General features: G+C 42.2%; 1 protein-coding gene across 1 annotated transcript; it reads left to right on the top strand.

Moving 5' to 3' along the window:
- The first annotated feature begins 126 nt into the window (after positions 1 to 126).
- On the top strand, positions 127 to 12,672 carry LOC119744267 (arrestin domain-containing protein 3-like). Its single transcript, XM_038220128.1, has 8 exons — positions 127 to 268; positions 1,694 to 1,875; positions 2,485 to 2,607; positions 7,233 to 7,468; positions 8,374 to 8,556; positions 9,118 to 9,303; positions 10,739 to 10,889; positions 11,308 to 12,672. The coding sequence occupies exons 2-8, from the start codon at positions 1,749 to 1,751 to the stop codon at positions 11,529 to 11,531; spliced, it is 1,230 nt and encodes a 409-aa protein (XP_038076056.1). The 5' UTR covers positions 127 to 268; positions 1,694 to 1,748; the 3' UTR covers positions 11,532 to 12,672.
- Positions 12,673 to 22,173: the final 9,501 nt, after the last annotated feature.

The following is a 22,173-nucleotide window of genomic DNA, read 5'->3' as shown; positions in this document are numbered from 1 at the left end:
AAAAAAGTATTTAAACGCAGGTCAGTGGTAGTTTCAAGGTAGTAAGAAGGGATTTAAATTTTGTTTTAAATTAAAAAAATTGAGCCTGATCGGAGCCTAGCCGAGGTTTCACAAAGAAATGTGCTAAATGTCCTGCAGCTGGTAAACAAAGTGTGTACTGCCTGGTACTATTTTGTTGCATGCGGCCTGGCCTGCGGCCCATCATTGCAAAAGATGACAAGTACAAGTTTGCCAACACCACATGCATCTCCATTAATTAAGGCTCTTGGTGAGTGCTAGCCCCATAAATGTGGCCTATTTACTGGACTGCCTCCGTAAACGTAGGCCACACATCCACATGTACAAAAACGTGTCGCACTTTGCCAAATTTTGATTTTCACATTTAGGCTTAGTTTGTAGGGGTTTTTTGCTTTAGAAGCATATATACTCACCCTCTTTATAGGCTAATCAGAAAGTGCTGCCTTTTTCAGATGTATATTTTTCGTGAAATTTCCAGATTCATTTTTACACGTACGTTCAAAATTTCAATATGAAATTTCACAACAATTAGACATCTGAAAAAGGCAGCACTTTCTGATTAGCCTATAAAGAGGGTGAGTACATGCTTCTAAAGCAAAAAAACCCTTCAAACTAAGCCTAAATGTGAAAATCAAAATTTGGTAAAGTGCGACACGTTTTTGTACATGTGGATGTGTGACCTATATCTTTACGGAGGCAGTCCAGTAAATAGGCCACATTTAGTCCGAGTAACTTGGACCCAACTTATCGCCTTTTTTTAACATTTGGACATGGTCAAAATGTTTTAAAAAGGCGATAAGTTGGGTCCAAGTTACTCGGACTAGACCACATTTATGGGGCTAGGTGAGTGCATGATGTACTAATGTTTTATGTGTTGATTATATACACTAATACACTTAGTTTGATGGGCAATCTGGCTTAAGCCTTAGTTTACGACCCCATATCCTTTTTCCTTCCAAAACTTATCCAGCTGCGTCTTGAACTGGTTTGTGGAATTAGCTAAATTGACGCTTGATCATGAGATGGGAGACTATTCCACTCTGTGATCACTCTGACTGAGAAGAAATGTTTTCTACAGTTCAGCCCCTTGTTCAGAGCTGGCTTATACAGCTTGTATTAAACTGTGTCCTCTGCCGCTGTCAGTGTGTGGATTGGTTGAGAAGAGCTTGGACTTCTCAATCATAGACCCACTAACTGGGACGCTAGAACTCCATTGGTGAGTTCCACCAATCAAATGACAAGGATCTGTATGTGGGTTATATAATAATAATTAATATAGCTGGAGTTTATACCTCAGCCCTAAATTTTATCATCAATTGGGTTGATAAAATTTAGGGCCGAGGTAACTCCATCTTTATCTGAGGTACAAGGTAAGCTAAAAAAATTCTTTTTTCTGTTTTGGAAGTAGCATCAGGTTGCAACATTCTTTCTATAGTTTCTTGTCCGGACTTTTTGAAAATGAACAAAATTCCGTGACTCGTTACAACTCTACTTCTTGTTTCTCATGGAGAAACTTAGAAAGGAACACAGTTTATTTGCTTACTTGGCCGTATGCGGTTGAGGAGCAACAATCAATACATAAAGATGCATAATTAATAAGTATCATTTCTTTAATGCTATATTCAATTAATAAATTAAATTTGTGTTTCTCGTATTAAATTATCCTCTCTTTAAGGGAATTGAGTCACACTTTAAGTTGCTTCAGCAACGTTGGAAAAGGAACGTCAGCCATGACTGGCAAACTACAGGCATTTGAGGTCATCTTTGATGGCGACGATGTGGATGTATTCAAGTCGGGAGACGTCATCAGAGGCTACGTAAAACTTGTTCTCCGGGATGCAAAGAGTGACGTCAGAGGTGTGTTTATTTCAGTGTCGTAATTTACTTTCTTTAACCCCGTAGTATGGCCATTGTGTAGCCCCATAAATGTGGCCATGTCGAACTTTGTCAAATTTTGATTTTTACATGTAGTTTGTAGGTTTTTATTTTTGCTTTAGAAGCATACTCACCCTCTTTATAGGCTAATCAGAAAGTGCTGCCTTTTTTAGATGCTGGTGTCTATTTTTCGTGAAATTTCCAGATTCGTTTGCACACATGAAATTTCGAGAAAATTTAATGCCAAATGATCAGTGACTTGTGTGTGGGCAGTGACGGTCATTTGTAGTAAAACACTATACACACTATGGGCATTGTTGCATTGTCCCCTTCATTTCTTTCTCCGTTTACCAGGGCATAAAAAAAAATTCTCCAAAGAAACCCCCACCCCAAAAAAGTCAAAATATCGTCAGGGGAGGGTGGAGGGGACAAATTGCCCCCCCCCCCCCCACCGCCCTCCCACTGCCACCCAATCACCACCCCTAACCAAATATGCCACTGTTGTATAAACCCTGCTGAAGCTACCTTTTGTCTTTCAGCATTGATATTGTCAAATTAAAAAAAAATGTGGTCTTTGTTATTTTTTTCCAGGGATAAAGATCTCATTTAAAGGCAAAGCCCATACTCACTGGTCAGAGGGAAGTGGTGATAATAGAAGGAGCTACTCTGGATATGAAACCTACTTCAAAGAAAAACTAGTCTGCTGGGGAAAAAGTAGGATTCAATAATATTATTGTCTTTCTCAACTTAACTTTCATTTTATCATCTGCTGTAAACGGATGTCACTTCTGAATTGCACTGAATTGTACAGTTAGAAATTGCCCTGGTTATGCCCTGGTTATGCTAGGTTCTCACAATCCCCATGTAAAGCAATTCTTGGGTAATTCAGGGATTGGTTCTTGGCTGCCTCGGGATGATTCCCCCAAATCAAAGGTGATTTGGGAGTCCGCGAAGGGACGATACTTACCTGTTAAACCTATAATTTGCATATTTCTCTAAGCCTTAGGCTTCCACGCTAGATTTTAATACCACACAAGTGCGCCCTCCATTGCCCGCCCCCGCTCCCGCCTACGGCCAACTCGTCCTCTTTTCTCTAGTATCTAACTGTAGGGCGAGCCACCGTGGGGAAGGAGGGGGGGGAGGTTTAACAGGTAAGCATCGTCCCTTCGCAGACTCCCAAATCACCTTTGATTTGGGGGAGTCCACTTCAGGGACTCCCTTACCTGTTAAACCTAAAATTTGTATAGACTAGCACCAAAAAACGGATGGTGGGCTTCAGAGCGAGCCTATCCAAAAACCACGCTTCGGGAAACCTAAACCTTGTCCCTTCACGTTCTCTCTAACCAGTGGTGTACATGGCAACTTACAGAACTCACCAGTAACTTGTGTTCTCTCCTGACCCTGAGGGAACATCCCATCACTCCCGGGTAGAACCTCCTCTGGATGCACCTACTGAGATGGCTGTACGGCCCGTCCGTCCTTCTGCTTGGAGAACATCCCGCAGGTAGCAGGCCGTGAAAGTTGACGGTGTTTTCCAGGCGGCTGCCTGTAAAATGTCCAGAAAAGGGACCCCCTTGAAGTAAGCCCATGACGTTGTCATGGCTCTCGTGTCATGTGCCTTGACCGGATTGGTTGGTGAATTCGGCCAGTCTTTGACTGACGCTTGGATAGCCGTAACAATCCACTGGGAAATAGAGTCTGCCGACACCGCCCCGTGCGGTTTATTTGTTGAAATGAATAGTTGGGTGGTGTCTCCTCTCAAGGTTTTTGTTCTAGCCAAGTAACATTTCAGTGCTCGAACTGGACACCATAATATATCTTGTGGGACGGAGGAAAACCCTTTAAGATCCGGAACAAAAATCGGTGGAGGGAAGAAGGATGGAGATTGATTCTTCGTTAAAAACCCATGACGAGGCACCAGTCGTACCCCGTTAGGTTCCCATCGGATATGCCCCGGTTCCACCGAAAGGGCATGAATCTCGCTTCTTCGTCGAGCCGTGGCCGTGGCTAACAGGAAGACCGTTTTGACGGATAGGTCAAACAAAGAGGCGTTGGCCATAGGTTCATATGGCGGTCCCGCCAAGACCTGAAGGACCTGTGCCAGATTCCAAGACGGAACCAGCTTCTTAGATGGAGGCCTCTCAACGAACATCCCCCACATGAGCTGAGTCAGGCTAGCATTATCCGACACCGTAGATCCATCCGGGAATCCCTTATGGACAGCCGCTATGGCTGATCTGTAGCCCCGAATAGTGGATACCGTCAGATCCTCATGGAACAGGTGCATGAGGAAGTCTCCTACCATTGCTAAAGGTGTTGTGCATGGATCATGAGTTTGTTCTTCACACCACCTATGATAATGTCGTAATCGGCTGTCGTAAGTTCGACGGGTAGACAGTCTGCGGCCTCGGGCTGCCAATGAGGCAGCGTCTGCTGAAAGGCCTGCTGATCGCAGTGACTGTTCGACAGCATCCAAGATGTTAAGTGAAGCGACTCTATCCCTGGGTGCGGGATCAGAGACCGGGGCTGACGCAGTAGGTCTGGTCGCCCCGGAAGAATTATCGGTGGGTTGCACAACAGCCGAACGATTTTCTGAAACCAAGGCTGGTGCGGCCAAAAGGGAGCGATGAGAATGACTCTGCACTCCTCTGTCTCGACCTATGTCAATACTCTTGGCAGGAGCGAGATTGGTGGAAAAGCGTATGCCAGCATGCCCTTCCAACTGATGGAAAACGCGTCTGCAGCCCATGCCTTTGGGTCCTGGTTGCGTGCGCAATACACCGGTAACTGATGGTTCAGTGCTGATGCAAAAAGATCGATGTGAGGACGATCCCATACTTGGAAGATCGACTGAATTACTGTCGGGTGAAGAGTCCACTCCCTTGGAAGGACCTTCCCCCGGGACAGAGCGTCCGCCATGACATTCAGTTTCCCCGCCAGGTGGACCGCCGTAAGCGTAACCTGTCTCGCTTGACACCACAGCAGGAGCTCCCACGTGTGCATGCACAACTGCGGGGACCGTGTCCCGCCCTGGCGATTTATGTAAGACACGACGGTTGAGTTGTCCGATTTTATGAGAACTACTTCCCCTGTCACCCGTCCGACAAAGTGCTTCAGAGCCCGAAAGACCGCAAGCAGTTCCAGGATATTGATGTGGCACTGTCTGTCCGCCTGGGACCAAGACCCTGCTGCTGATTCTATTCCAATATGTGCCCCCCAACCTGTGTTGGAGGCATCCGTCACCAGAGTCACAGAAGGTTGTGGTCGTGGAAAAATCAGTCCGGCCTTGACGTTTGTTCACTGAGACCACCAGTCCAGATGGGGGCGAATCATGTTTGGGATTGGCACTGGCCGTTGGATTTGGTGAATGCACGGTTGGTAGTGGGCAAGTAGATGTAATTGTAGTGGGCGCATCCGCATCCTGCACCATGGAAGCACATCCACCATGCTTGCCATTAGGCCCAATAGCCGAAGCCAGGCTATTGCCGGGGCGGTCTGGAATAGGGCGATGCAGTCCACAAGATTTTGGACTCGCTCCTCGCAGGCGCGGTTCTAGAACCAATATGTTCGGGGGGCTAGCACGGTCGATCCAGAAATTCACATGTACATCACAATCCTTCTTTTTGCTAATGCAATTTTTTTTTACGGAATTTATTTGGGGGGGGGGTAGACAAAATTTGGGGGGGCTACTCCATCCGGAACCGTTTGGGTCGGACATATTTGTTTAACGGCCGAAGGTTCAAAATCGGTCGCCATTCTCCCGGTTTTTTCTTTGGCGCTAGAAAGAATGTCGAGAAAAATCCTCGAGCTGCATCCTCTGTCGGCACTCTGCGTATTGCCCCTTTCTTTAAGACGGCAGATATCTCTGACTCCAGAGCGTGACGCTTGGTCGTAGCCGGAAATTACTGTTTTTAGTACCCACCCGTCGTTGCACAAAAAAGCCCAAGTCCTTGCGAAACGTATGAGTCGACCCCCTATGGGCCCTGGATAGGGGGCTGTGGGAAGGGTGCCGTCACCGGTGCCAACCGCCGCCCCGGTAACCTCCGCGTGAAGCTTTGGAGCGGGGGGTGAAGCCAACTCTACCCCGGGTATGCGATCCAAAGGCCTGACTCTGTCCCACTGTTGTAGTGGCTTTGTAAGACGAGCCCGATGGGTTGGAGGCAAACGGCTTCAACGGTTTACGGGGGAATGTCTTGCCCTTAGTCGTTGCACTGCCACCTCTTGCCGGACGAGAGCTGCCCTTCGGATTAGGCTGTCTATTGAGATTGATCTTGTTCGTAACTTTTATCCGCTTCGCTTCAGCTTGCATGATCTCTTGGAATTTCCCTCCAAACAAGTCGGAACTCAGTCGGGGGATGGATTCCAGGCTGGACCTCAAACGATCAGAGGGAACAAAGATTGTATCCAACACGTTAGCTCGGCGGGCGTTGATTGTCATCAAGGACACCCGCATAAACTGGTCCATGCACAAGAGCTGCTGGAGGTAGGCCTAGAACTATCTTGTTGAGCTGGGATGGGACGCAAAATATTCAGTAGTGCTGAACACAAATCGAGATCGGCAGATAGGCCCTCCGACAATAGCACTGGGTCTTCCAGTCTACTTTCTATAACACAATCTCTCACCCTTTGCACTTCTTCAAATAAAAATTTCGCAACCAATAGACAAAGTTTGTCAGAGACAGACAGCGTCTTCGCCTTGGCGAAGTTTGCCACGTTACTCAGCAGGGGATTCCTGGCCGTTAAATACATTGAAATGACACTGTCCAAGTATGGCGTAAGTCTGTCAAGAAATCATTGACATCTAATTTCTTCTTCTTAGACATGGCATCGTAAGGAAAGGAAGGAGTAAACAAAGTAATTAATAATCTAAGAATGAAATTACTTTAAAAAAAACCCAGAAGATGAGATACGAATCTACGAGAGAAGCAAGACCATGAAGACAGAACGACACGTGTGTGCGATGATTCATGCCGCACGACGGATAATAAAGACGCTGGTAACCAATGGAAAGAAAGTACATTGTGATGCGGACTGCGTCCCTAGTACTTATTATTAAGACTGTGTTCCCACCATATGTATTAAAAGCATGCATTATGAGTAGGAAACCAGATTTAACATCGAAGGCTCTTTTGCGCATGCTCAGTTTCGTGTCGACGTGTATGTAGACTACACGATACAACGGTCAGTTCACACCGTCCCATACATGCCATATGTTACCCCAAATGCCTAATCATGGCCCCGTGTTCACCCCCTCCCCCTTATATTATCTGCAAAGTGAGTCAGTGTCTGCATTTGCATGTTTTAAGACTTAGGATCGATGCACTTATTTCCCGGTTCAGGTAAACAGGATGTACATGCGACAAAATTGACTCTGGAGTCCGGGGAGCACCGTTTCCCGTTCTCCTTCCAGATCCCAAACAAGCCCCTGCCGTTCCCATTTGAGTCTTACCATGGGTGGATACGGTACAAGGTGAGCTGTAAGATCGACCGACCCTGGAAGTTTGACCACCGTACGGAGAGGCTGTTTACAGTTATTGGGATCCCTATTGATCTGAACACAATGCCAAGCGCAAGGGTGAGTCACGTTTGAGCTTATTGTACAAATGTACTTCAATCTATAACCCTAACCTATTTACACCCGAGATCCTCAAAATCAAACACTGATGTGGTTAGAGGATTTTTGCAGGATTAACCCTAACTCCCTAGAGGGTGTGCAAAATCATATTGAAATTGGAGGATTCAGGACTGTTACGGCTATGCCTTTAGTCTACGTACCACCCCGAACAAGCAGCCTGTTATAATTGCTCCCTTTACCGCCCCATACCATTCCAACAGTGTATGGTTTTATGGACTTCATCTGGGAAATAAATACAGTAGAAAACAATGAAGTACAAATGTAGCACAATTGGTAATGGGTTAAGGAAGGCAGAGCCCTGCCACTGTAAAGGTACATGTACATGGGAGATCTGGATGCCTTCAAATATTTGAGTAAAATAAATGTGCCAGTGGTTTCCTGCACATCTGACAATTCTGGATGATTCACTTAGGTTCCTCTTGCAAAAAAAAATGCCTTGTGCTTTGCTGAACGCAACCCAACCCCACAAAATGAGTCACAAATCTTTGGAGCTACTTCTGAGTAATAGGTCTGAGATTTTGCTCATTGGAAACTGATGTTGCTCTTTTTGACATTTTTCAAACTGACCATCCCACAGAGTTGTAATACTTGTACTTGTTCTCATGATTAAGTACTCATACTCATGACAAAGTACTCAAACTCGTACAAATGTCCTCGACTGAAACACTGCCATCTGACCCTGGCAAGGTGGTTGAGTGGTAAGACATCTGCAATCAGAGAAGGTCGTGGGTTCGACTTCCACCCAAGTATGTAAGCTTGGGCACTTATTTCTAGCAAACATTCGGACAACATGTGAAGGGCAAAACCCAACATTGAATTTACTGGGTTTTTTTGCCGTTCCACAGTACCCTGTCAGAGATCAGTCCTCCCAGACGGTGTGCTGCCTGTGTTGTGCCAGCGGGCCCGTCCTAACTAAAGCCTCGACCGACAAGAGTGCCTATGTGCCTGGGGAGAGTATCTTTGTGTCGGGAACGGTGGAAAATAACAGCAGTCGTGATATTATAGATCTCACGGCCAAGCTAGTACAGGTCTGTTTGCCAAATTGAGGTATATATTACTTGATAAATAAATAATTGCGTTACTAGTCGCGACTAATGAAATTCACTAATCGCTCAGGCCTAATAATGTGCCACGTGACAACAGTCACTTTTTCTGTTATAGTCTGATAGAGGTATGTTTAGCATTTTTGTGAGAGTATTTTGATTTCAGATAAAAGACGGAGACCTACCAATTGACTAGGCTGAAACTTTAAACCTGTGTAGACAATACAAGTTTTTTGCAAATTTCAAAAGAAAAACTATGTTGTGGGGCTTTTGATGGATTTTTATCTATTTAAATTTTTGGTTCATGGCTTCTGACTAGTGCCCCTTGAACAAAGATATTGACTCATTAGGGAACGGCCAACATAGGTCTGGAAAGCTCAGTTGGTCGAGCACCGGAACGGTTATCCGGAGATCGCAGGTTCAAGCCCCGCTCCAGTCAATTTCTTTGTTCAACTTGGCAATTAGTTGAATTTGTGAATTTGTGTTTAAATTTCTTTTCAGGGTACACCCCTAGATCTTTTTTGTTCTTTCTCTCTGTTTGATCAGATGGTTGTTTACTTCTCCACTTCGGGGCACACTGAGAGGCGATCTGAAACCATGGTCAAGGTGAAGGCACCGGGATGCGGTGGAGGTCAGGTGGCTCTGATGGACTGGAGCCCTCTCCTGGTTCCTCCTATCCCTCCCACTGGCCCTCAGGGGTGCAGCATCATCAGGATTGAGTATTACGTGCTGGTAGGATGTTACTCCCCAACTATAGCAATGGTCCCAACTATAGTTGGGTAGAGCCCAAGGGCCAGCTCAGGGCCGGCAGAACCTGGGAGGGGCTGGGGGGGGGGGGCACTTGCTCGCCCCCCGCCCCTCCCTTCCCCCTGATTTAAGTGCCCCTTTGTGGACATAAATGTGCTGCCTCGGGCATAAATGTGCCTCCTTGGGCATAAATGTGCCCTCTCGAGATGAAAACAAATCTGGCCCTAACAATTTTGGCTAAGTTGTTTTCAGTAACCATTTCCCAAAATGGTATAGAGATTTCTGATTCAAACAAGGAATATGAAAACCAAGCCCCAAAACCCTTACAATGCACCCTGGAAATGGGCCCATAATGCGTAGTTTGCACAATGGCCAGTTTTGAAGAGCGCCCCTATTTTTGAAGATGTAACCAGTCCGCCCCCCCCCCCAACTATTTGATTTTACAGAGGCCTAGTGAAAAAAAAACGTGTCAACATTTGCCCCTTTTTAGTGATGCCCCCAGTTTGAAAACCGTTCCGGTGCCGCTGGGCCAGCTTATTGTTCTCTTAGACCGTGTCCCAAGTACTTGGCTAAGGCTTGAAATTACACACAAATCTATGGGAAGTAGCTGCAAGCACTTCTCGTAGACTTGCGTTATATTAGAAGCCGAAAACAAGTGATTTGTACACAACCTATCTAATTAGCTGGCTGACTTAGTCACTGAGTGTGCTAACTGAGAATCTAGTCAGAGCCAGCCAAGCCTTTTTTTGGGGGGGGGGGGGTCCTTAGAAACCATGAGCTTCCAATGATCTAGGGCAAATGAGTTTTGGGGAAAGGAAGATCTGGGGAAATACTAGCTTGATTGCGTCAAAGCCGTGCAGCTAGGCTATTTAGCATGTAGCAACCACGCCAGTTTAGTATAGAGGTCATTTCCCCCGAACACTTAACAGCAAAAACAGCATACCCAAAAATATTTGCTCTGCGCAAACAATGCAAACGCGTGTGCGAATCTGTTGCAGATGATATTGCAGTGACGTTTTTTAACCCTTATGACGCCCTGAAGTTGTTTGTGTCTGAGCATTGCATTCAGAGTACACTTTCAAAATTCACTCCATCTAATTGCATTATGTTCTACAACCATGCACACGAGCTCAATTTGCCTGCGCCCGGAACGGCTTCAATGTATTTCCGCATGTAAGAATGAGGAGTTAGTGCTCTAGTATTTTTAATATAGCGTATGGTTGATGCACACGCATGAGGTTATTCTAGGAATTCTTGGGTCATGGTGCCGAACTTCTCAAGACAGGATTCGATTAATCTTGGCAATATCACCCTCAACAGTGGATTGGCCTAAAGTTACATTTAGAGAACGAAATCCGAATACAGCCTTGACACAGAATTAAGCGTTACTTTGCTGACCAATCCCTGCTCTTGTTTACAGTTCGAAGGTGACATCACCAACACCCCATTTGATGCTGAGGTGAGGTTGCCAGTCACAATCGGGACCATACCCTTGCACCAACCTTTGTACCAGCCCTCGTATGCAGACCCCTCGGCCGTGGTTTTGAACCAACCATCCAGCAATGCTAGTGGTACGTCTCTGTCTTTGATAACCAAAGAAAGTCACTGCTACGTTATTAGCAAAGAAGGATTCTTCTTCCCGTTGTGATATTGGTTCATTTCAATGGGAGTACTGTAGGGGCTGTGGGGTGGGGGGAGTAGCGGTCAGGGGGCTTGGATACTTTCCGAATCTCAAACCCTATCCAGCTTATGGCTTCTGTCTTTGGAGATTATGCCCAGACTTTACAATTGTTCTCTGGGAAAGACCATATATGTTGCGGCCATCTTGATTTTGTTCCCATTCAAATCAATGTAACCCAAGCATCAGACCTGAATTGCAGCCACTGTTGGCAATGAGCCAAAGTTTCCTAAATGGCTCTGGAGTGTTGAGCAGTTTTTCTTCTCACATTTACTCTGAAATAACTTTGGTCTGTGATTTTACACACTCAGCTCCACCATTGCCACCCCCGTGCTACGAAGTAGCCATGGGCGGGCCCCAGGAGATTCCCAGCAAGAGTGGCTATGACTACACCTTTGGTAAACTCATGTACGCCCCTCAGTACCCGACCTACAATCTGCCGGCGAGTGCCCCAACCTGGGACCCCGCGTACCCACCTCAGCAGGGTGACACTGCGTACCCGCCCAGCGGGCCAGGTTACCCCCCTGTCAATTAAGGGCGGGGGAAGATCTAGAGATTGGAGGGAAACTACTGGGATATGAGCCCACGACTTCTTTCTTACTAGTGCATCGACGTCTTCACCACTCGACCAGCGAGCTTAACAGGGTCGGTAGGCTGGTTCGAATCCGATATAGCAGATGGCACTGCAACTAAACTATTCATACGAGGGAACTTTGCGTCGGGTGTTGTAAATTCAATAATTCACGAGAATCATTCACTCTGTCCGGAAAAAGCTACATTGTACGCGTTTGTCCTGGACGTGTTTCGGGGAAATTTTCATTAGCAAGTGCTTGACTCACCAAGACGCTGATACCTTCATTGCAGGAGGATTGCGGGATAGTTTTGTCAGAATCCTGCAACTCATACCCGATACAAATGTCTCAGCTTGTCTGGAACTCATCCCGGATATGAATTCAATTTTTGGCCTAATGAAAATGTGTTTCTACCAAAATGTATCAACCGTGCCTTTGGAGTCGAAAATTTCAAAGTTTGAATGTCTCTGTTTTAATGCACTTATTGGCACTTGACCATCAGCTAGTTTACTGCTGATCGCTGAATACCTTTTGCCCCTCAGGTATTTCTGTATTTCGTTTTGAACTTTGTAGTTTGAATTTATGTATTTTTTATCTACATATATAAATAATGTGCAATAAGGACGGGTGTGTTTCTGTGCTGCTGAATAATAACTGAAACGTCTGAAATAATCAGAATAATATATAATAATTATTTTCCTACTTACTGCCTCTTTAAAATTGGACTTTGTAGCAAATATGATCAAAGAGTTTTGGTTTGAAATAAAAATGATGTATGTTGTAATGTTGAAAGTATATAGCTTGCCAAATTCTGCTTTGTGATTTACAAAAAATCTGTTTGAAATATCCTTAAAAATTTGACCAAAAATGCACTTTTTTGGCTAATACTGTATGTTGTACCGTGGACTTTTTTTTTTTTAGTACCTAGTATATTTATTGGATAGTTTTAGCTTGTAGAGTATTTAAGGGATTATATTTATACACGTCACTGTAAATAACTTTTAATAGATTCTGTAAGTGTGCCACATTTGCCTGACAAATTCTCAATTTATAATCAAGAAAGTACATTGACAATTATGAGTAAATAATGCGCTGAAGTTAATTGTTATTAATTGTTATTTCTTTTGTGTATATCGGAGCATACAATTTAGAATGTACAAAAGGTTGCATTTTTTTCGGCACTTGGTAAAATGTGCAACTTTTTCATAAAATGTGCCTCATCATTGTAACTGGGTATTAATCTCTATAGCAATTGTTTTAATCTTTGTTATTTTAACTTCAGCTACAATCCCGGCCAAAATGGTTGGGACACTAGGAAATACCCTTAGCCTCCAACGGTCACCAACTCGACCGCTCCCCCGGTCAATGTTGTTCTCTTCAGCGGATGGAGCACACACCGCGCAATGAGAGACAACATTGAACGGGGGCTGGGGGTTGGGGGCCCAGCGAGATTTGGCCAGGATTGTAGGTTGCTAGTGAATTGTCAGTGTGCCGTTCTGTATTTAGTCAAACATATTTTTTTTTCGTATGGTGGTTGTCGTAATTAAGTTGCAAAAGTGTAGTCATCCAACGTCAATCACCACATTAGATGATACTGTTGGAATTTTTCTTAAAGCTGAGAGCTTTTTCGTTTAATACTGAAACAATCATGAAAATAGCACTTTGGGTTGCTTAGAAAATGTCAATTATGTAAAAGTAGTCATTTTTCATCCTGTACACAAAAAATTTACCACAGTAAGGGATTGTCACTGTACCTATTTGTGCATGTCCTTATTCTTACAAACAACACACGGCACATAATATGACAAAAGTACAAGTGAATGTGATCGAAATGCCCTTTCAGCATCATAATTATGTCAAAATATTAAAGACATTGCACAAATGAAGGATAATTGCTCAATAGGCTAATAGTAAAATGTTTGAAGTATTTGTGTACAGGATGAAAAATGACCACTTTTACATAATTGACATTTTCTCAGCAACCAAATGTGCTATTTTCGTGATTTTTTTCTCAGTATTTGAAACAAAAAGCTGGCAGCTTTAATCTAATACTAAACATAAGAATCCACCGATCTTTTTTTTAAAGGCAATGTTTTAGGGTTGCATTTTTTGGGTCACCCTGTTATGTCTGTAGTGTTAAATATTTAAGACGTTGAACTTGTGAAAAGTGAAACGTTCTTGTTAGTAGTGGTTTTTGAAATGCTATTTTCTTTTTTTACGTTTGTTTTTACTTTATAAGTATCAAATAAATGTCTAGTATGTCGCCATTCCTTTTCAGTCTTGCACTCTGTGCGTGAAATATGTTAGTGAGCATCGGCCTTGTCAGTCACATCGTGCCCGATCCCGTTGAGTTTGTTTCTGCATTCAACAGGGGACGTTGCACAATAGAGAAGGGTCCCCAATCTGCGAGAGGTACAAGTTGGATTCGGAAACATATGGCAGGTTTTGGGTTGGATGGGGCTATGTTGAAAAGCCATCATTTTTGGTTGGCTTTCTTCGGGGGGGTGGGAGGCTGGGGTGAGATTTGGCTACGCATAAGGCAAAAAAAAAGCCCTGCGCATTTCCAGCACCGCGACGAGGACGCATCTCACATGGTACCATAAAAATGTAGCCTTGAAACAGGCTGGTTTTGTTCCACGGGCCGGGGTTTGGTCTTGATCATGAAACGGCCGCGGTTTGGTCTTGAAGCACTGCATGGTGAAGAACTGCATCAAGTAAGCCAGAAGAATCTGCAAAGATAAAACAATATGGTCCAATTTATTCATTCCTTTTTACAATCGAAGCCACATACGAACTATCTGATTGATGCTCGTGTCGTAAAAAAAAATGGGGCAACACTGCCCAAAGACGTGGACAAAAATTGAAAATGAAAAAAATGCACATCTGAACCTCTTTTTCTACTTGCCTCAAGAATTGGTGTGAAGATTTGCTCTGCAAGCAGGTCATCATGCAGTCCTTCCGTTGGAATCGATTGCAACTTCGTCCAGAATGACTCCGATGTTGTGGACCCTCATGTCTGTCAGACGATTATAAGAAACACGGGTGGGGTAATTTTATGCGCCTGTTGCTCTTCTTTTAGTGATTTGTAGAAGTGGTACTGGTTAAGTGATTATTCTTTTAAAAATAATATAAATTAAGTTTCTTGTAGATGATATCTTATTTTTGGCTTTTTTTTCAGTAATTGTGCATGGTCACAACAAGGAGAGCCAATTAAGACTATCATTTTTCTTTCCGAAAAGACATTATCATGATTAATGTTTATACCCAAGAATTCAGTAATGGGATGCCCAGCAAGCAGGGTCCTCAGTCATCCATTGTTCCTCCTCCCTGCTTCCGGTTCCTCCGCATCTGATAGGAACACTCAGGCTTGCATGTCGTCATAATGTAACAGCAAGTGGCTGAAAATGGACTTACAAAAAAAAAACAAATTAAGTCTACCTAGCGGAGCTAAGTTAAGTAAGTATTATGTACATGTACAGAGAATGAGTCAAATAAGTGACCGGTATTGTGGTGAAACGAGGTGAAATGTGATCCTTACCGGAACATTTTAACAAAAGATACAACCAAAGAAAAGGGCTAACTAGGCCTAACTAGGCATTTTAGTGGCCCTTACCTGGCCACTGTAATGGGTAAAACTAAAGAAAAGGGGAAACTTAGTTTCGGTCTCCCCTTCTAGATTACTAGGCCTATATAACCGGCTGTAAAATCTCATACATACGGACTGTGAAAATACAGTAATGCGCATTAGAGAGTAGCGAATGGAAAAACGTAGGTTGGGACTCCTCTCTCAATATCAGTTGTCACTATATAGCCCCAATACAATAATAATAGCCATTACCGATCTTTGTATATCAGAGTAAATATATTGGACGTACGGGATGATTGAAAAGTTCAATGTCCATCAAACCGAGGAACCTCCACTTGTTTAGCGGGTCTTAAAATATCAATGAATCCATACTCAGTAGACTCAGGCGACACTTCACAACCTTGTTTATGGGTACGTGTACCCGACGTAACAAGTGTCATCACCTGATTATTACCAACATTGTCACCATGGCCCTAACACAAATACAGGTATTGCCAATCGTTGGGGATTAGAGTTTAGAGAAGACTTATTGGAATTGACAATTACATATGTCAATCAAAACCTCCACTTGATTTGCAGGTCTTAAAATGTCAATGTCTTTTATTTTACTGTGTAGGTTCAGATGACGCTTCACAAAGTGATTATCGGTTGAATCCGACATAATTACAGGTGTCATCATCTGATTGTTAGCAACATAGTTACCATGGCCCTAACATAGGCAGTACCAATTGTTGTGGCCAGAGATAATAGATCGGACTTATTGGAATTGACAGTTACTATATGTCAATCAAAACCTCCACTTGATTTGAAGGCCTTAAACATCAATGCCTTTTGTTTTACTCTGTGGACTAAGATGACCCTTCACAAAGTGATTATGGGTTGTATCCGACATAACAGGTGTCATCACCTGATTATTAGCAACAAAATTACCATGGCCCTAACACAATATGCATTACCGATTTTGTATTTGCTGATCAGAGTTTATAGATCCGACATACTGCAATTGAAAGTTACTGTCGATCAAATCTGAAAATAATAATGAATCCATTTGTTTTACTCGGTACACTCGAGCGACACTTCGCAAAGCATTTATGGATACGTGTATTCGATGTAACAGGTGTCATCACCTGATTATTAGCAACATAATTACCATGGCCCTAACACAATATGCATCGCTGATCTTTCATTTGCGGATCAGAGTTTATAGATCGGACATACTGCAATTGAAAGTTACTGTCGATCAAACCTGCTGATTGGCAAGTCTGATAATAACAATGAATCCATTTGTTTTATTCGGTACACTCGAGCGACACTTCAGAAAGCATTTATGGATACGTGTATCCGACGTAACAGGTGTCATCACCTGATTATTAGCAACATAGTCACCATGGCCCTAACACAATATGCATTACCGATCTTTCATTTGCGGATCAGAGTTTATAGATCAGACATACTGCCATTGAAAGTTACTGTCGATCAAAATCTCTACTTGTTTTGCAGGTCTGGAAAAAAATCAATAAATCCATTTGTTTTCATCGGTACACTCAGGCGACACTTCACAAAGTGTTTATGGATACGTGTATTCGACGTATAAACAGGTGTTATCACCTGATTATTAGCAACATAGTCACCATGGCCCTAACACAATAGGCATCACCAATCGTCGTGTACGATCGGACTTATTGGAATTGACAGTTACTAGGCCCTATGTCAATCAAAACCTCCTCTGTTTTGCAGGTCTTTGAATATCAATGCCGTTTGTAGACGGCGGATGACGCTTCACAAAGTGATTATGGGGTGGAGTATCTAACATAACAGGTATCATCACCTGATTATTAGCAACATTGTCACCATGGCCCTAACACAATCAATGAATCGATTTTGGTTTACCATGCATGACCCTAACACAATAGGCATTACCGATTTATGCAGATCGGAGTTAATAGAACAAATCACAAACATTAATCTACGTGAAATAAAGAATATATATATATTTCGACAAGGATCAGGGACTATTTCATGTCGCAAACTAATCATGGCCAAACCATCGCTACGGATTGCATGTTACACGATCATTACGTCACGTAATCTGTAACATATGCACATGACCCTTACGTGTATATCAACTCTCGATGTTTTCGTTACAAGGGATGGGCGTGGCGTTTAATTACAGGAAATTACTGCTAAATATGGTTGACTCGTAAAGGTGCATGTCCCTAGCGTATTTCAAAAAGCTATGGAAACATATTATTGCTTTGGAGTTTTTTACACAATGAACCTCGACAAGGCGGCCGGGAGGAAGGAACTAGTGGTTTTCAAGAATACGCGTCTGGCAATTGGAGAAATGTCTACAAAACGGATGAATATAAGATTTGTACGTCACACGGCCCTGCAATAATTTTGAGCGAATTTCTACTAAGACAAAGTATAATTGTCCACATGGCCTTAGTATCCTGAAGGCTATGTACATGTAATCTGTCACATAAGTACAGAAGAAAACACAAGACGTAGAGCCTGTACGGGAAGTTGCAGAAATGTCTGCAAAGCGACGATAAAAGGTTTGTATAACATGGCCTTAGAATTTTTCCACAATGAGTATATCAACGTAGGCCCTATAGAATCACGAGTATAGATATGAACGGAATTTCAAAGTTTGATTTGTACCATGACCCCAAAATTATATTTAACACAATGTCACAATTCAGATCTCAACAAGCGTCAGCAAGTTACGGTCATGCAGAAGATACTGAGTGGGCAAGATTTAACCAAAATTCAAGTGCAGATGTTGCAATTGGAAAAGAAAAACGAAAAACGGCGAAATATGATTACTACTATACACATGGCCTTAGCATAGTTCCCTCTAACATCCTTCAATCTAAGCTGGTGGTGGTTAAGCAGTTCAAATACTCGAACTCGTGTTCGCAGTTTTGTACTCAAACTCTTAACTTGTACTCGTGTAGCGCTCGCGAACACTTCGTCAGCACTCAAACTCGAACACGTACCGTACTCGAACTCGTTTTTTTATTTTCGTACTGGATTCCGAACTCGAAATCGAATTCGCATATATTATTCACTCAGTCAAGCTCAAACACAAACTTTGTTCGCATTTTAACTCGAACACGAATCGTACCCCTGGACGTAGCTTTGCTCGCAATCGTACTCAAACCCCGAACACGAACTCGTACTCTTCTTACTTTTGTTTCAAACTCAACACGAACTAACTTTTCTTTAATTCGCGCTTGAGCTCCAACATGACCTTTGTTCGCACTAGACCTCGAACACGATCTCGTACTCGAAATCGTACTCGCCCTTACATTTCGCACTCAAACTCGTGTAACTCGTAACCGTCGAACACGGATGAACTGGTTATCGTAGTTCGACTCAATCCGAAACACGAACTTGTTTCGTCTCACTTCTTTCGTACTCAACGCGAACAACTTTGTTCGCTATATCGAACGAGTGTGGTACTAACGAGTAAATTTCTACGAAGACATTTGTTCACATGGCCATGTAGGATCCTGTAACTTACAATCTGTCATATAAAAAAAAAACAGAAGAAAATCGAAATTTTGGGTTTGGCAGGAGTCTTTACAAAACGGCGATGGAAGGTTTTGTGTACATACACATGGCCATATTTTTTTCAAATTGAGAACAATGTAGGCCTTTATCAAAATAGAACGATGAGAAAAACGTAACGATGAAACTGAAATTTCAAAGTTTGATCTGTACACATGGCCGTAAAATATTTATGTTGTCCTCGTGTTACTTTGTTTGCAATCGAGCGAGCGTGGCACAATCAGACAATGTTCTATACAAAACAGCAAATAGACAATATTTGCACATGGCATGACCCTAAATTAGCTGGCACAATGGTTCTTAATTATACCAAACAATGCAGACCAGGAACTTAAAAAGTTAGAACTTGTATCCATGACCCTAGATGTTTACAAAAGAAGGTCGTTTGTTTAAGCAACTTACTTGCAGGCTGCTATAATCGCGGGGAGCGTCTACATAGTGTGGCATTGAAAGACATTTCTACACCGAGTGAAAAACATTTTGGATTAATTTCAACACATGGCCTTACTTATTCTACACAATGAATATCAGTCAAGTTACATGGGAAGACCACAGGTTGAGTTTTTAATATAAAAAAGTCTGGTTGATTAATTAAAAAACTTCTACAATGCGGCTAAAAACTACACATGTCCCTATAATTGTTTTTCACAAGATTGGGTCACACACACAGAGAGAAAATAAGTTGGGGGTGGAACAAAGAGAATTTCTAGCAAACTTTCTACAAAGAGTATTTGTCTAAATGCCCCTTGAATATTTTGCAAATCTCTCAAAAATAATATAAATTTCTATTCGTTTCTGTTCAGATTGCTGATGTTCTGCGCTTCTTGGCGTACTCTCATCTCGTTTCTGTCTAAAACCGCTTTTTTGCTTTCCGTCCCTCGCTAAACAATTTGCGTCTATTCCAAAATGAGATCGCCCTTCAAATACATCTCTGGCGGATTTATATTCACCTGGATCCGATAGTTTGACATTTCACAATTAAAATAAGAAATGTCAATTTACCTTGATCCGATAATTCGACATTTCACAATTAAAATAAGAAATTTCTATTTACCTGTATCTGCTCATTCGACATTTCACAATTAAAGTAAGAATTTTCTATTTACCTGTATCCGCTCATTGACATGTCACAATTAAAATAAGAAATTTCTATCTACCCGTATCCGATGATTCGACATGTCACAATTAAAATAAGAATTTTCTATTTACCTGTACATGTATCCGATAATTCCGTACTTCACAATTAAAATAAGAATCTATTTACCGGTATCTGATAATTCGACATTTCACAATAAAATGAGAATTTTCTATACCTGTATCCGACAATTCGACACTTCACAATTAAAATAAGAATATTACCTGTATCTGATGATTCGACATTTCACAATTAAAGTAAGAATTTTTGTTTTACCTCGATCCGACAATTCGACACTTCACAATTAAAATAAGAATGTCTGTTTACATGTATCTGATAATTCGACATTTCACAATAAAAAAAAAGACTTTTCGTCAACAGCGAATTATTCGTTTTATAATTTCCCGTTTAAACGATGTGTTCATTGCTAACATTGAGGAGACATGACGGGCCACATAAAAATAATCATTTACACCCGAGGCAGATATGTAACAATAAACACATACACCTTATTCCTGAGCTATGGGATTTTCATTCATTTCTCATCTGCTACTCAAAACAATCCGCTCTTCATAGTGGGGTTATGAAACAAATAATTACCACACGATAATGGTATTCCAAAAACTATAATTTACGATTTTTTTCAACTCAAGAATGTAACGAGATGAAACACAAAATCGATGATATCCCCAACACCGTGCATTAATTGTGCGTGCCGTTTCTACTTGTTAAGGGTAATTTCGTTTCTTCCGTTTCTTCTACTTTGCCCAAATGTTTTCAAATATTTATTTGGTAGTGTTACACTGCGTGGGTCGTGATCATATCGGACGACTGTTTGACATTTATTACCTTCAATTTACCATTACAATATTTTTTTTCGATTGCATGCTCCTATTGTCATTGATTTTATTGTACCCTAATTGAGGATTTCCACGTGCTAAGTTAAATGTTATCTTTTTCGAAGTTCATTTTCAATCCGTCAACGTTAAGTGCGCTACCAATGATGTTCGGAAATCCTACATTACTAGACGCTAGAAAACGTTTTGCATTTTGTAACTATCCAATATCTGTTTTGCATATCCGGATCCAAGCGGCGAGTTATTCATTTCTTTCCCATCTGATGTTTGGCAAGATTAAAACCCTAACTCCCTAGCATGATTTACTAGGAACCATACCCATCCTCAAATTCCAACACCATATGGAAAACTTTGCACACCAATTTCTGACTTGGAGGTGTGTCAACCCAATGTAAAAGACTTTCAGTTTAGAGGTACTGATGTACCCATCCAGGCAGATTGCAACAATGCTGATGGGGTTTGATGGGTTGAGTTCTGTTAGGGTCAAGTCTTAAGAATCGTACGGAGAGGTTCCTTGGAAATTTGTTTATCATCTTTAACCCTATATGCCTTCTTTACAAAACACAATCTGTTGTGCTGGTTAACAAGTTTATACATTATGTCTCTTACACATTATCATTATGTCGTCGATACAGCACCAATCCGTCGAATTTCTCGTATAGTATCCATCAAGGGTGTCGTGTTTTATACATTATACATAATAATTCTGTTGTTGATGCAGCACCCATCATGGTGTCGTGTTTCTCGATAGTTGTACCCCGGGGTGTCGTGCTTCTCAATATAGAACCACCCATCAAGGGTGTCGTCTTTTTCAATAGAAGCACCCATCAAGGGTGTTGTCATTCTCAATAGTAGCACCCATCAAGGGTTTCGTATTACTCAATATAATTCTTAAACATTATAACTCTGTAGTTGATGGAGCACCCATCAAGGGTGTAGTCTTTCTCAATTTATAGTAGCACCCATCAAGGGTGTTGTCATTCTCAATAGTAGCACCCATCAAGGGTGTCGTATTACTCAATATAATTCTTATACATTATAATTCTGTTGTTGATGCAGCACCCATCAAGGGTGTCGTGTTTCTTAAAAGAAGCACCCATCAAGGGTGTAGTCTTTCTCAATTTATAGTAGAACCCATCAAGGGTGTAGTCTTTCTCAATAGTCAGTAGCACCCATCAATGGTGTTGTCTTACCTGATAGTAATACCCTTCAAGGGTTTATCTTGGTAGTATCTCCCATCAAGGGTGTCGTGTTACTCAATATAATTCTTATACATTATAATTCTGTTGTTGATGCAGCACCTATCAAGGGTGTCGTGTTTCTCAATAGTAGCACCCATCAAAGGTGTTGTTTTGTCAATAGTAGCACCCATCAAGGGTGTCGTTATACTCCAAATTATTCTTATACATTATAATTCTGTTGTTGATGCAGCACCCATCAAGGGTTTCGTG

Source organism: Patiria miniata, unplaced genomic scaffold (genome assembly GCF_015706575.1).
Source record: "Patiria miniata isolate m_02_andy unplaced genomic scaffold, ASM1570657v1 HiC_scaffold_7, whole genome shotgun sequence".
Taxonomy (NCBI): Eukaryota; Metazoa; Echinodermata; class Asteroidea; order Valvatida; family Asterinidae; genus Patiria; species Patiria miniata.
This window is presented reverse-complemented; position numbering and strand designations above follow the sequence as displayed.